This window comes from Marmota flaviventris, chromosome 16 (assembly GCF_047511675.1).
Source record: "Marmota flaviventris isolate mMarFla1 chromosome 16, mMarFla1.hap1, whole genome shotgun sequence".
In the NCBI taxonomy this organism is placed as follows: Eukaryota; Metazoa; Chordata; class Mammalia; order Rodentia; family Sciuridae; genus Marmota; species Marmota flaviventris.
This window is the reverse complement of record NC_092513.1, coordinates 39,570,546-39,585,458: the sequence shown is the minus strand read 5'-3', so window position 1 is coordinate 39,585,458 and position 14,913 is coordinate 39,570,546. Positions and strand designations below refer to the sequence as shown.

General features: G+C 35.8%; 1 protein-coding gene across 1 annotated transcript in view; it reads left to right on the top strand.

The window, feature by feature from the left end:
- The window catches only part of Rnf125 (ring finger protein 125), a 50,386-nt gene extending 36,457 nt beyond the window's left edge, over positions 1-13,929 (top strand). Inside the window, exons 4-6 of the mRNA XM_027935714.2 lie at positions 954-1,044; positions 6,492-6,599; positions 9,695-13,929. Of these exons, the coding sequence (XP_027791515.1) occupies positions 954-1,044; positions 6,492-6,599; positions 9,695-9,781 (286 nt within the window). The 3' untranslated portion in view covers positions 9,782-13,929. The remainder of the gene's footprint in view (positions 1-953; positions 1,045-6,491; positions 6,600-9,694) is intronic.
- Positions 13,930-14,913: the final 984 nt, after the last annotated feature.

Genomic DNA, 14,913 nt, shown 5'->3' with positions numbered 1-14,913 from the left:
TGGGGCATGCCTACAATCCCAGCCACTTGGGAGGCTGAGGCAGGAGGACCGCCAAGTTTAAGGCCAATCTCAACAGCTTAGTGAGACCCTATCTCAAAATGACACATATTAAGGGCTGAGGAGTTTGGTAGAACACCCCTGGGTTCAATCCCCAGATACCCCCCCCCCAAAAAAAAATAATAGAAAAGAAACTAACTTTTAATATATTTTCTTTTAATATAATATAGTCAAAGTATCATTCAGACATGTAATCAGTATAAAAATTATTGAGATAGTTCACATACCCTTTATTACATTAGGCTTTGAAATTTCAATACGTAAACTCAGTGGATGAGCACTTGCTCAACGTGCTCAGCACGTAAGCCTTGGATTGATCAGTGTGTATTTTATACTTCCAGCATATGACAACTTGGACTAACCGGATTTCATATGCTTAATAGACATATTGGACAGCACAGATGTAAGGGATAGTTACTAAGAACTCCTGAGGACAGCTGCAGATGAATTTTCATTCTTCATTGGAAACTAAGAATGTGTAATGGATACCCCTTAGTGATGCTCGTGGAATTGGAGAACAAATAACACTCATATCATATGGTACTTGAATTAGGAAAGAAAAGAAGAAAAAGGTAACTGAGAGCTGGGTGCTGTGATCATCAGTTTCTCAGTTAATGGGTGCTGGATTGCACTTCTCTCCCAAAAGGAATAAAGAGCTTCTATATAACTCTCTGCCCTGTCCCTGTTAGCACACACATTTACATTTCTCACAGGGAAAAACCTAGGCACCAGCAACATTATCAGGAGAGGAAAAATAGTATTAAATCAGAAAAGAACTAGAATTAGATAATCTACCTAACTTCTCCTCCTTCATTTCCACCTAAGTGATTGATTACTCTCTAGCTGCCCACGGTTTTAGTAATGTTTGGAATTCTACTCATGTTTGCAATTTCCAGGTGTGTATGTCCGTTTTGTCAGAGGGAACTGGATGAAGACAGTTTGTTGGATCATTGTATTACTCATCACAGATCAGAAAGGAGACCGGTGGTAAGGACTTTTATGACCATGTCTTTTAGCAGTGTTTTAATTTAAGATGCATTAGAAAATCCATTTAATAGATTTAGTTTCTTCTTTTAACTTCTCCCTCTCCCTCTCTTTCTTGTTTTTATGTGTATGTATGTGTTTGAAGACTGAACCCAGGGCCTAATGCAGGCTAGGCAACTACTGTACCACTGAGCTACATCTTCAGCCCTAGAATTTTAGACTCATTCGTTCTTACTCTGCTTTCACTGTTCTCACACATGGTTCCCTAGTAAGGGAAGTCTAGCAATAAACAAATAATATTGAATCCTTTTAAGAAAACAATTAAAATTCCTCCAGGAAGAAAAAACTTGCCCATTTTGAAGCACAATACCCCCATCATAAATGTAAGTTTTTAAGTGTCTTACAAAGTTAAGAGCAGGGGTAAGAATTTTTTTTTCATTTAAGAAACGTTGTTAATTTTAAGAAGCCTAAGACATTCTGTTATTCTGTCTTTCTCTCTGAAGTACTTTTATTTTTTATATCAGACAGGGATATTTTCTCCTGACATTTCCAAGGACTCTCACTCTCTTTGACATTCCAGAAAAGGAGACCAAGTGGACCACAAAAGAAGAAGCGTTTTTTAATAGGCTCTCTGTAAAGCATACAGTCCTTGAGTACTAATTCCTTGTGAATCTAGACTGTTCTAAAGATGGTAACTGCTTTATAAAGTTTTCCAAAATGAAAAAAGTCTTTGTTTTTAGACCTCTCAACATCTTAACTTTCCATCTGTATCTATTGATGTTTCTCTTACCCAACAGTTAAAATAAAATACAGTGCTCCAAGAATGTTTAGGTTCAGGGAAGGATCAAGCAATGGTGCACATCTGTAACTCAGGAGGCTGAGGTAGGAGGGTTGCAAGTTGGAGGTCAGTCTGGGCAACATAGCAAAAGTGTGTTTCAAAAAAAAAAAAAAACAGTTTAAAAGGGTGGGGATATAGTTCAATGGTAAAGCACCCCTGGGTTCAATCCCCATTACTGGGGGAAAAAAATTAACAATTATTTTAGATAATTGAATGCTATCAGAGCTATTCATTATTTAGCATTTTACTAGTTTTTTTAAAAAAAAGATTAAGACATACTCTGGTTTGATAATGATTCTCAGTAAAATAAAATCCTTGAGAGACTTTTCTCTGTAGGTACTGGAATTAAGAAAGGTGATCCTCGGGCTGGGATGTGGCTCAAGCGGTAGTGCGCTCGCCTGGCATGCGTGCGGCCTGGGTTCGATCCTCAGCACCACATACAAACAAAGATGTTGTGACCGCCGAAAACTAAAAAATAAATATTAAAATTCTCTCTTAAAAAAAAAAAAAGAAAGAAAGAAAGGTGATCCTAACCACAACCTAGGTATTACAGCCAGAATTTCAAACTTATTTCCTTCTATTTCATCTTTTTTTTTTTTTTTTTTTTTAAAGGAAATCACATTTTCTTTAAGGCAATGTTTCTCAACCATTCTGCATCAGAATCACCCAGAGGGCTTGCTTAGGCAGAGATACCTGGGTCCTGCCCACTAGAGTGTCTGATTTAGTCAGTCTGGGCTGGTGTCAAAGAATAAACAATTTGCATTTCTTTCTTTCTTTCTACTTATTTTTTTTCCCAAAGCTGGACATTAAACCCAGGGCCTCATACTAGCGATCTACCATAGAGCTACACCCCCAGCCCCCACATTTGCATTTCTAATAAGTTCTCTCAGGTGATGTGGATGCTGGTTATTTTGGGCATTTTAGTTTCTCAAGAGAAGAGAACAAATAATGAAGATTTATTACATGCAAAGGGACAATTTGTAATCAACAGGCCCAGGACCAGAAAATATAAACCCCAGGGCTATGAGAGGTCAACTGAAGGCACCAGTAGGAAAGGATGAGGCTCTTCCCTAAACTATCAGCTCACTATTCTGTCCACAGCTGTCCTCATCTGCTGTGGGTTGGCCTACGTGGCAAATGGACTGTGAGCTCATCTACTGAGGACCTGCCCTCTGGGGTAATTTTAGAAATAATTCTCAAACCCCTTTGCTTAAAGTTCCAGGTTTTCATTATCTCTGTCCTCCACCAGATTCTAACAAGCTCCTTCATGGTTGGGACCAGGGCTCGGTAGTCATTTCTGACTTCTGGCTCTTGGCACAGGGAATACAGAAACCATGTTAGCTGCTCAAGTAAATATTTTTTTTTATATTTATTTTTTAGTTTTTGGTGGATACAACATCTTTATTTTATTTTTATGTGGTGCTGAGGATCGAACCCAGTGCCCTGCGCATGCAAGGTGAGCCCCTTACTGCTTGAGCCACATCCCCAGCCCTGCTCAAGTAAATATTGAGCAAAACTGGTCCCAACTTATTCTCCCAAAGTCATCTCCAACCATTTCCACCAACATACCCTACCTTCAGCTACGTTGAGTTTTTGCCATTGCTTAAGTTGGCCCTGTCCTTTTAGGAGTTCCTGCTTTGTCTACATCCTTTCCTCTGCCTGTGATGGTTTCCCCCACTGGCCTGGTTAGCTTATTCTTTAAAACTCACCTCTGTGACCAGCAGTTCTGGTGAGCCTGTCCCAACTGCCTAGGCAAAATCAGTGATTCCCTTTTCAGGTCCCTTGTCCAAGGTCTTGAGTTGTTGTCTGTTCATATCTTGAATGTAGTACCTGCTGTGCTGTATTGAAAGTATCTGCTTAACCCATAATGGCAAACTTTTATTACTATGCCAAGGACTGGACTTCATAATATTACACAATATATTATTTTAAACTTATCAATAGCCCTGGAGCATAGGAATATACTCATTTGCAGATTAAGATTAATTATTTGCCAAGGATATTTTAGTGGGAAGTTGAGATGAAATTGGAAACTATCTTCTGGATACTGGAAATACTGGGGTCAATACAACAAATGTGGTTTCTTTCTGCAGGGAGCCCCAACTCATTGAGGACAGGAATCATATAGAAGTAAATGTATGACAATTGTTGAGTTCCTAGTACAGATATGGTTCATTAAGGACATTGTCTCTAAATACAACAGCTACCCTGCAAGGTGTGTAGTAGTTTCCCCATCTCATAGAAGAGGAAATAATATGCCCAAGGTCACACATCCAGTATGGTTTGAATCTAAAGTTGTCTGGACTTCAGAAAACTATGTTGTAAGCCAAGGGTGGTATAATTATATTGCACCAATTTTAAAAATAAATAGATAGGAGGTGAGAGTAGAGGAAGGGGATCCTAGGTAGGGAAAGGGGAAGTACTAGTGAATGAAATGGACCAAACTATGTTTTGTGCATGTATGAATATGTCACAGTGAACCCCACTATCATGTATAGTTATTATGCACTAATAAAAACAAAAGAGTTATTTTATTTTTTTTTCAAAAGAGTTATTTTAGTCATTAGGGAAATGCAAATTAAAACCATAGCGAGACACCACTACACACCTATCAAAATGGCTAAAAAATTTTGACAACATCAAATACTGGTGAGAATGAGGAAAAACTGAGTAATTCACACATTGCTGCCATGATGTAAGACAGTATAGCCACTCTGGAAAACAGTTTGGCAGTGGGTTTTTGTTGTTGTTGTTATTTTTTTTTTTAAGTTAGACATACACTTACCATATGACCAAGATTTCAAACTTCTAGAAATTTATCTTAGAGAAATGAAAACTTACTTTTATACAAACATCTGTATACAAATATCCGTTGCATTTTCACTAGTAACAATCCCAAATTGGAAATGATCCATATGTCCTCTAAAAGGTAAGTGGATAAATAAATTGGGATGTCCATACCATGGGCTATTTCTTAGAAATGACAAGGAAGGAACAACTTAGACGGCCCTCATGGTCGTTGTACTCAGTGGAAGAAGACAATCTCAAACAGTTAAATGCTGTCTAGTTCTATTCATACAGCATTCTCAAAACGATGAGATTATAGAGGTGGAGGACAGATCAGTGGGTGGCGGGACTTATGGAGGGAAGAGGAAGTAAAAAGATAGCAGCACAGTGCAGTTCCTTTGTAGTGGCAGGAAGATTTTGTGTTTTGATGTGACAGTGGTTATACGAATCTCTACATGTGATACGATTTCATAAAACTGCACATATACATTTAAAAATTGAATATGTGCAAAAACTGGCAGAATGTAAGGTCTGACCAGTTTAATTTCACATCATGTACAACCACAAGAATGGGAAGTTATACTCCATGTATGTGTAATATGTCAAAATACATTCTACTGTCATGCATAATTAAAAAGAAAAAATAAAAAAATTAAAAGATAAAAATAATGTAAGGTCTGAGCCTAGTTAATTGCCAGTTTCCTAGTTTCAACAATGCACTATGCTGATGTCAGATGTTACTATTTGGGGAAGCTGGATGATAAGGACATGGGACCTCTGCACTACTTTTATAATTTCTTGCAAGTTTATAAATATGTCAAAATGAAAAAAAAATGATACTGGGGTTTGAATCCAGGGTTACTTTACCACTGAGCTACAGCTTAGTCTTTTATTTATTTATTTATTTATTTTGGTATAGGGTTTTCCTAAGTTACTGAGGCTGATCTTGAACTTATAATCCTCCTCCTCAACCTCCTGAGTCCTGGGGTTACAGGCATGTATCATGGTGCCCACAGAAACATATTTCTTTAAGAGCCCTAAATGGCTATTAAATTAGAAAAATATGTGTAAATATTAATAACTAATTCTGGTATTTTGTAACCTGTATTGCTATTGGCAATACAAAAAACTACAGAGCAATAGATATTATAAACTGTAAATGTTCAGCAGTTCTGTCGTAAGTATCTCCATTTCTGGCCTAAATAATCCCCTAAAAGGTGCACACCATAGAAAATGTCATTTGTAACATCAACTTATCCACATACCAAAAAAACTAAGTATTTCAAGAGGTAGGCAACTAATTCAGTAAGTTATGGTCCATCTACTAACTAATATTGTTTAAATAAAAAAAATTATGCCTATGGCCAGGCATAGTGGTACACACCTGTAATCCTAGCAACTTGGGAGGCCAAGGCAGGAGGATTGCACATTAAAGGCCAGCTGGACAACGTAGCAAGAACATGTCTCAAAATGAAATTTAGAAAGGGCTGAGGATGTACCATAGTTGTAGAGCACTTGCCTAGCACATGCAAAGACCTGGGTTCAATCCCCAGCACTGCCAAAAAAAAAAAAAAGATTGATTAAATTATGAAGCAGTTTAACTTTATATATGCAAACAGACAGGGAATAATTTGAAGAAATGAATGCAATTTTATTTGTTTAATATTGTTTTTAATAGTTATGCAGTTTAACCCTACAATATTAAGATAGAGTGAATGGAATTATAAAAGTTAAAATTTACTTTGAATAGTTACTTATTTTTTTTTTAATTATATTGCTATTAATTAAAATTCTTTCTTGAACTCTTGGTGTTGGTTCTTTCCAGTTCTGTCCACTTTGCCGTTTGATACCCAATGAGAATCCAAGCAGCTTCAATGGCAGTTTAATAAGACACCTGCAAGTTAGCCACACTTTGTTCTATGACGATTTCATAGTAAGTATATTTTCTAACTTTCACATGATATTTTTATGCTGTGTATGTTAAACTTACCTTTTAAATCCAAGTGAATAAAATTATAGAAGGAAAAATGTGTTTGTAGCTAACGGGTTAAGTATCAGCATTAAGAATGAAATCATGAAATTCAAGTATTTTATAAATTTGACTATTGATATTAAAGTGGTTTTCTATCCTGGACAAAATTATTTTCTTTGTGATCTAGGTAATCATGCATTGTAAATATATTCAGATTTAATTTTTAAATTATTTTAATTTTTATTGTAGTCCCTCCTTTTACATAGTTTTTATTTTTGTGACATTGTGGACTTACATAGCAGAGATGCTCAGAGTTCTATATCCAATTACTTTTCTGAGTACATTGAATATCTATAACAGATATGATATTATCAGGCTAGTAACACTAGCCTTCTCATTTTTTATTTAAATTTGATAAAACATAAAACTATTGTTTATTTTAAACATTTTTGGGGCTGGGGATATAGCTCAATTGCCTCACATGCACAAAGCCCTGGGTTCAATCCCTAGCACCATAAAAAAAAAAAAATTGTACTCAGAATTGGACCCAATTACCACTGAGTCACATCCCAGCCCCCTTTATTTTTTTTATTTTGAGACAGGATCTTGCTAACGTGCTGAGGCTGGCTTTGAACTTGCAATCCTCCTGTGTCAAGCTTCCCGGCTGAAATTTTTAAACTTAAAATTTATTACAAAAAATTTTAAACATGAAATTAGACAGAAAAATATAATGAAACTTGATATACTCATCACCTAGCCTCAATTACCAAACCATGGCCAATCCTGTCATGTTGAATATTTTTGAAGATGGAGGTATAGTTACATGTAGTATGAATAGTTTTAATATTTTTAAATATATTTCTCATTATCAGAAATGATAATAGCAAGCAAATGGTTTTACTTTGGTCCATGTGTTGTCATGTGTGGAGAATGCATTGTCTCCTAAGTTTCAGCAAAAAAGTGTTAACATTTATTAATGTAGTGGGGGGAGTTATTACTAGTATTTTATTCTGAAATAAAATATTTTTATTGTAATGGAGTCAAGTTTGGATTTGCACATAATTTTCGCATGTTTTTGATTGTTTTCTTTTTATACAATTTCAAGATACCATTTAATCATTGTTGAGGACTATTGTTTGAAAATTTTCTCCCTGCTTTCTTATTCATTGTGGTTATCCACATTGGACCCAAGGAGCTAGGTTCTGAGTTAGGTCTAAGTAATAACTCTCAGGCTGAGCAACCTTGGGGAATGTATTTAACCTCTGAATTTCAGTTTGTTTATTTGCAAAGTAGAAGAGTAAAAGCACCTACTCTAAAAAGCTCTTGTGAGGATTAAATGAGAGTGCATAGAAAGTTATTTATTTGCACAGTTCAGGCACAGATGATAGGCAAGTTGAAGACTGGCAAGGAATAAGTGGGATTATTAGGACCACTTAAAGAATTGCACAAGGCACGTGACAGAGGCTAAATATTCTCTGCTCAGCTTCTCTAATAGTCTTTACTGGCCTCATGTGGTACACAAGTCCTCAGCATAACCTGGTTCTGGTCCTGTGTTCTTGTCAGTAATACAAAGGGATTCCTCTTTATCTAAGCTCTTTAAGATGTTCTAAAAGCCAGATTGGTTGTATGCCTTTCTGGCCAGTAATGTTCAGTCCATCTTTATCAAGATCTTTAGAGAAAGTATGACTGGTCACTTTGAGAATACTTTCTCACTACTCAAAACCATCTTTATGGGTATGGAAGTGAACTTGAATTGATGTTATTTTGATTTCTGTTTTTTAAGCTACTAGATAAACCATGTATGTACTTTATGCATATTATTTTACTGCTTCCAGAAACTCTCTTAAGGTGAAATTGTATTTTTATCCTCATTTAACTGTGAAATATCTGAAGCTCAAAGGCTGAGAAAATTGCCTAAGAGTAAGCCAGTAATGAGACCAGACTGGTGCTCCACTGTGCTTTGGATTTTGCTTCTGTGTTTTAAAGTGGTCTTCCAGGAGATTTCACTTTTTGTTGGTTGTTTATTGTAGAAGAGGAGAGAGATTGCAGAGGATGGGGCTCATAATACTTTATATTTTATTAACAGAATGTGTTAGTATCAAGTTTTGAATTCCATTTGACTCATGGAGAGACAATAAAAGACATTTTTGGGTTTTTTTTTTTGAGAATTTTAATATTTATTTTTTAGTTTTCGGCAGACACAACATCTTTGTTTGTATGTGGTGCTCAGGATCCAACCTGGGCTGCACGCATGTCAGGCGAGCGTGCTACCGCTTGAGCCACATCCCCAGCCCCTGGTTTTGTTTTTTTTTAATAAATAGATATTTAGTAGTACTGTTGGCATTGTGAATACTAGGGGGAGATATATCTACATCTCTATATATCTATCTGCTTGTTTCCCTGCAGCACTAGGGATAGAACCCAGGGTCTTGCACATGCTAGGCAGGTGTTCTACCATTGAGCTATGCCCCCAGTCCCTTAAGGGATGTTTTAATTTACTCCATTTATGTGTTATATGTTATGTGAAATATAGAAGTCTGCCCAGAATTTTTAGCATTGTCTGTAAAACTGTTAATTAGGTCAGATAAAACTTGAAATTCCAAATCAAGACTATTTTATTATGACAGGAACTAGTTAATTGCTAGTCCAGTAAAGGGAAATAGAAAATGTTCTAGCTCTAAAGCTAAAGTCCTGGGCTTAGTGCCAGGCTTTGTGAAACCTTGAACAAGTCAGGTAGCTCAGGATTTTAATTTCCTGAAAAATGAGGTCTTTGCATTGACCAACATTGTCCATTTCTCTTTTTGGTACCAGGATTGAATCCGGGGATACTTAACCACGGAGCCACATTCCCAGACCTTTTTATATTTTATTTAGAGGGAGGGTCTCCTTAAGTTGTTTAGGGGCTCACTAAGTTGCTGAGGCTAGCTTTGAACTTGTGATCCTCCTGCCTTAGCCTTCCAAATTGCTAAGATTACAGGCATGCGCCACTGCAATATCCTCCAATTTCTGATACACTGTTAATTCTGCATATTTCTAATTATTTTTCTTTATTGTAGGATTTTAATATAATTGAGGAAGCTCTTATCCGAAGAGTCTTAGACCGGTCACTTCTTGAATATGTGAATCACTCGAACACCACATAATTTTATTAAGAGGAAGGGGAAAGGGACCACTCAATAGCAACATTTAAAATGCTGCTTGAACAATTGGAGGGAAGTTGTCAAGGTTTGATGGAGAAAAATGTATAACCCAGTTATATGTTTGTCCATTCTTATTGTTATAGTGCATTCAAAAACTGCTTTCATTTTGATGGTTTAAGTCTGTTTTTCATTCTTGAGTTTCTCAGACATTTAACAAGAAATAGTCTCTGTCCGTCATTAATTATGGAAGAAATACAGGCTGAGTATGTAGGTGGAGGATCTCTATTTGTGAAAGGGATGACATCATTTGGAATGCGACATTCATAGTTAGGCAAGACAACTGATCTTTGTTCTATGTAAAAAGAGGAAGAGTGGAACAAAGTGTAGACACTCAAGAAATAGGAAATCTGTTCCAATGATTTTTTTTCTAATCTTTAATAAAATAACATGATAATCTTGTATGGGAGTAGGAAAGGAAATTTTGATGTCAGCAGTCCATTTAACAGATATTCTATAACAGATATTACATAATACTATAACAATAAATTCTGTGTTAGAAACGTATGTAATTCCTTGACTTGTTATAACTGAACACATAAGAATTTATTATTATATTTTTAAAATATTTGTAGCTTATTATTTAGAAATTTCTATAATATAGATAATTTCTTAAGAATCATCAGTTGATATTTACAGTAAAAGGATTTATACCCATCATTTTTAATAGAAACCTTAAGGGCTTTATTTTAAATTTTAACCTTTTAAAATTATAAAATAAAACACCAATGCTGAAAAACAGACACAAAATTTATAGCTAATGCATTATTGTAAGAAATATTCTTTTAGAACTCTGCTAGTCAACCCATTTGTCCTCTTGTATCACAATTGCAATCCCGTAAAAGCAGCCACTACACTGATTTTTACAATAATGACTTTCCTGCATTTTGAATAATTTAATCACCTAGGGCATATCTTTCTATTTTAATCTTATTCATTTAAAATTGTTTCATTTGATTTATATTTCACAGGGACTGGAGCCATAGCTCAGCAGTGGAACACTTGCCTAGCTTGCTAAAGGCCCTGAATTCAATCCTCAGCACTGTAAACAAACAAACAAAAACAAGATATATGTTTCATACTTCTCTTTGATCTGTAGGTTCCTCCTTCGTTCCTTTTTTTTTTTCCTTAAAGTTTCCTTGATGAAGAACCTGACTTAGAGAGATTCCCACAATTTGTATTTTACTGATTGAATATTCATGACACAACTCAATAGATGCCTCTGAATATTGGCACATGGATCCAGAGTTTTGATTAGACTCAAGTTTGCTCTTTTTTGCAAGATTTTGAGTCATGGTACGTTCTTTCATCAGACGGCACCTGCTTTTCCCCCCTTTATTTATTCATATATGTTGCAGACTGAGGATTGAACCCAGGGCCTCATGAATGCTATTCAAGTGTTCTACCACTGAACTATATCCCCAGATCTATTTTTAGATCTTATTTCAAGTCAGGGTCTTGCTAAGTTGCCCAGCTGACCTCAAGCTTGCAATCCTCCTGCCTCAAACTCCCAAGTAGCTTGGATTACAGGCATGCACCACATACTTGGCTTTTTTTCCCCTTTTATGTACCAGTTTTCGAGATGATAAAGGTGTTTATTATCTTCCAGAAATCACTTTTTAAAAAAAGTATTATGGAGTAATATATTTAAACATATTTGATGGGCTTCATTGCATTACAAATATAACTGTATAGAGACTCTGGTTGTTTAATTTTTGGCCATTAAGAGCCTAGTCAAGACAGTTCTGAGACCTTTTGACACTTTAATGGATTCTTTGCTATCCTATATGACAAGATACTTCAGGGTGAACATGTATGTGAACTTGTATGTTTCCTGCTCCAGACTTTGAATCAGTCATTTCTTTAAGGGCCTGTTTTTTTGCTGTGAGAAATGGTATTTCAAACCATACTGTGGACTCTAAGGATGCTCCTTGCTACTAGATTGGTCATTGTTTCAAGGAGAGAGCTAGGAATTATCTGTATGTTTTTAAAGATAAAACACTTGATAAGTTTCTTTGCTACTTCCAAATAAAATTTGGTAGTATAGGGTTTTTACCTAAATTTTCTATTCCAAGAATATTCTGTACTTCCCTACTAAAAATCTTGTTTTTCTGGGCTGGGGTTGTGGCTCAAATGGTAGAGTACTCACCTAGCACACATGAGGCACTGGGTTTGATCCTCAGCACCACATAAAAAAAATAAAGTTGTTGTGTCCACCTAAAACTAAAAAATAAATATTAAAAAAATCTTGGTTTTCAAGGACACAGAACATGATAGAATAAACCATGATTACCTACTTCTTTATTTACCTTTTACATGCAACTGTGTCAGAATAACAATACTAATACAATCATAACCAATATCATAACCACAACAACAAAAAATGTATTTGCTCTCCCCATTTTCCCTCTTAAAAAGTTGTATTATGTCAACATTTTTAGAACATTGGTATATATATTTTAGTTTCTCCCTTTTATCTCCAATTTAGTCTTGCCTCTTCAAGTAATGATATATTTAACATTTGCTACCATTTTTCATTCAATGTTCTATTTTTCATATCTGGCTCTTTTAGTGACACTTCTAGGACGTAGATTAATATTCCAATCTTGAAAGGAAGAAAAGATGCAAATAAAGATTAGTGGTATCAACTCCTGAAGATAAAATGTTATTTGACTTAGAGTTAGCTTGTAATTATAATCACTTAATTTAATTGTAGTCACTGATAAATTTACTTTTCTCCTTGGACATAAATATAATCATACTCATGGTACCCCAAATTTTCTATAGCAAGTTACCCCTAACTCACTAAGTCTTGCTACTGTTTTTCCAATTAGTACAAGGTAATTGGAAAAATGTAAAGCCAAATAAAGTCTATAGGGCTTCATGTCCTCATTTTACTTTTTATTTTTTTGATAGTGCTATGGGTCAAACCCAGGGCCTCATGCACCTAATCACGTGCTCTGCCACTGGAACTGTACCCCCAGCCACATCCTGCATTTTAGATAATGATTTCAAACTTTCTTTCACAGTTGCTAGCAAGTAACAACAGATTTTTAGTTTCACAACCTCTCTTCCTCTAATTTGGATGGTTCACATAATAAAGCAAAACCTGTTGGACAACAAGAACAAGAAGAGAGGAATTACTTAGAAATAATCATTGAACTGAAAATCTAGCCCTTGAAAAGTAGAACATATTTCTGAGCATTAGTAACTAATATCCAGACAATAACTTTGTTAATTCAGAGCAGTACAAAAGTCATATTTATATCTGTAAAATTTGATTTTAAAAAACATAAACTTTAAAAAATCTGTCTTTTAAGTAAAGCTTTAAGTCCTCTCCCACTATTAACCTCAGTGCAATTCTGAATCCTGACCCTGAATTCCTCTATTGATTCTCTTGCCACCTACAGGACAGATTAGGTGCTGGCCACCTGCATTATTCTGTGTTCTGAATTATTTTGAGTTTTAAAATGTTGAAGTGCAAATATTCATTGTTTCACTGTGCCTTTGGTCTTTTGTAAGAGGAGTGCATCATTCATTGTTTTAAAATAACTAATATTTGAAGTTGCTGACTACCAACAAAATTTCACTTGCTTTTTAAAAGTGCCTCAGGCTACAGCTTTTTCAAGGTTGTATAAGGGAAAAACTGATTCACATGTTATTCTTCCAGAGCTAAATTCTAACCTATGAAAGCCTATGGGATTTCTTTTTCATATGTTTTTTTCACTCAGATTTCTAAAATGTAGGTGGAACACCTGGACTAATTGTACATACATGGTAAAGACAGAGCTCCATGTCAGATCTTCTAGGAGATTCTATCTCCAATGATGTTGTTTGGTTATTGTTACGGGGTGCTAAATGTCTTCCATTATGAAGTGAGCTTATTCCAGTTTTTAAATGTTTATCATGTCATAATTGTATTCTCAAACACTGATGGTATTTTAAAAAGTACTAAGGAATTCATTCTTTTATTATTCAACTGTAAAAAACATCTGTATAATGGTCAGAATTTAAAATGTATAATTCTTTTTCTTTTGAAAATTGTATTATTATGGGAAATAAAGAATGGCAGGACCATTGTTTTCATTAAAATATCTACTGTGTCTATTCTTTCTTTCTTTCTTTTTTTTTTTTTTTTTTTTTGTACAGGGGATTGAACCATTGAGCCATATCCTCAGCCCTACTGTGTCCATTCTTAAATATTGATCTTGATAATTTTTTTAGACAAATCTAATATGCATTTTTCTTCTTCCCTGTCTCTTCCTTCTCCTTCTCCTCTTCCTTCTTTTTCCTTTTTTTTTTTTTTTGTGTGTGTGTGTGTGTGCTGGGGATTAAACCCAGGACCTCATGAACACTAGGTGAGTGCTCTGCATTGAGCTTCACCCCCAGCCTTCACAGGTTTGTTTGTTTGTTTGTTTTGGATTTTTTGTTTTTGGTACCAGGGATTCAACTCAGGGTCACTCGACCACTGAGCCACATCCCCAGCCTTATTTTGTATTTTATTTAGAGACAGGATCTCACTTAGTTGCTTAGTGCCTTGCTTTTGCTGAGGCTGGCTTTGAACTTGCAGTCCTCCTGCTTCCGTCTCCCAAGCCTCTGGGAGAATTACAAGGGTGAACCACCATGCCCGGCTTTCAGAGGCTTTTTAAATTATCAACATTCGGCAATATCAATCCCAAGAATATACATTCATTTATGCCATTAGTTATCAACTGCAGCTATTTTTTTGTCCCAGCAGACATTGGCAATGTCTAGAGACATGTTTGGTTGTCATAACTGGGGCAGATGTTCTATTGGCCTGAGATGTGGATACTGTTGGGTATGTGTGAGACTCCCTGCTGAAGTTAAGTTTCCCACTCGTGAGAACATCACGGCATCCCTTAGCCCTCCCAAATTCAAAGGTTTTCTCAACTAATCCCTGCAGGACACAGTGTCCGCTCGCTGGTCCTGAGTCACCCTGCCAATTAGCACCTGCCACGTCAATTACGCACCCCTTCTTAAGCCCAAGGTTGCAAGCTCTCTCCCTCTGCCTTCTTCCCCTCTTCCTCTCTTCTTCTTTCTCTCCTCTCTCTGCTCTC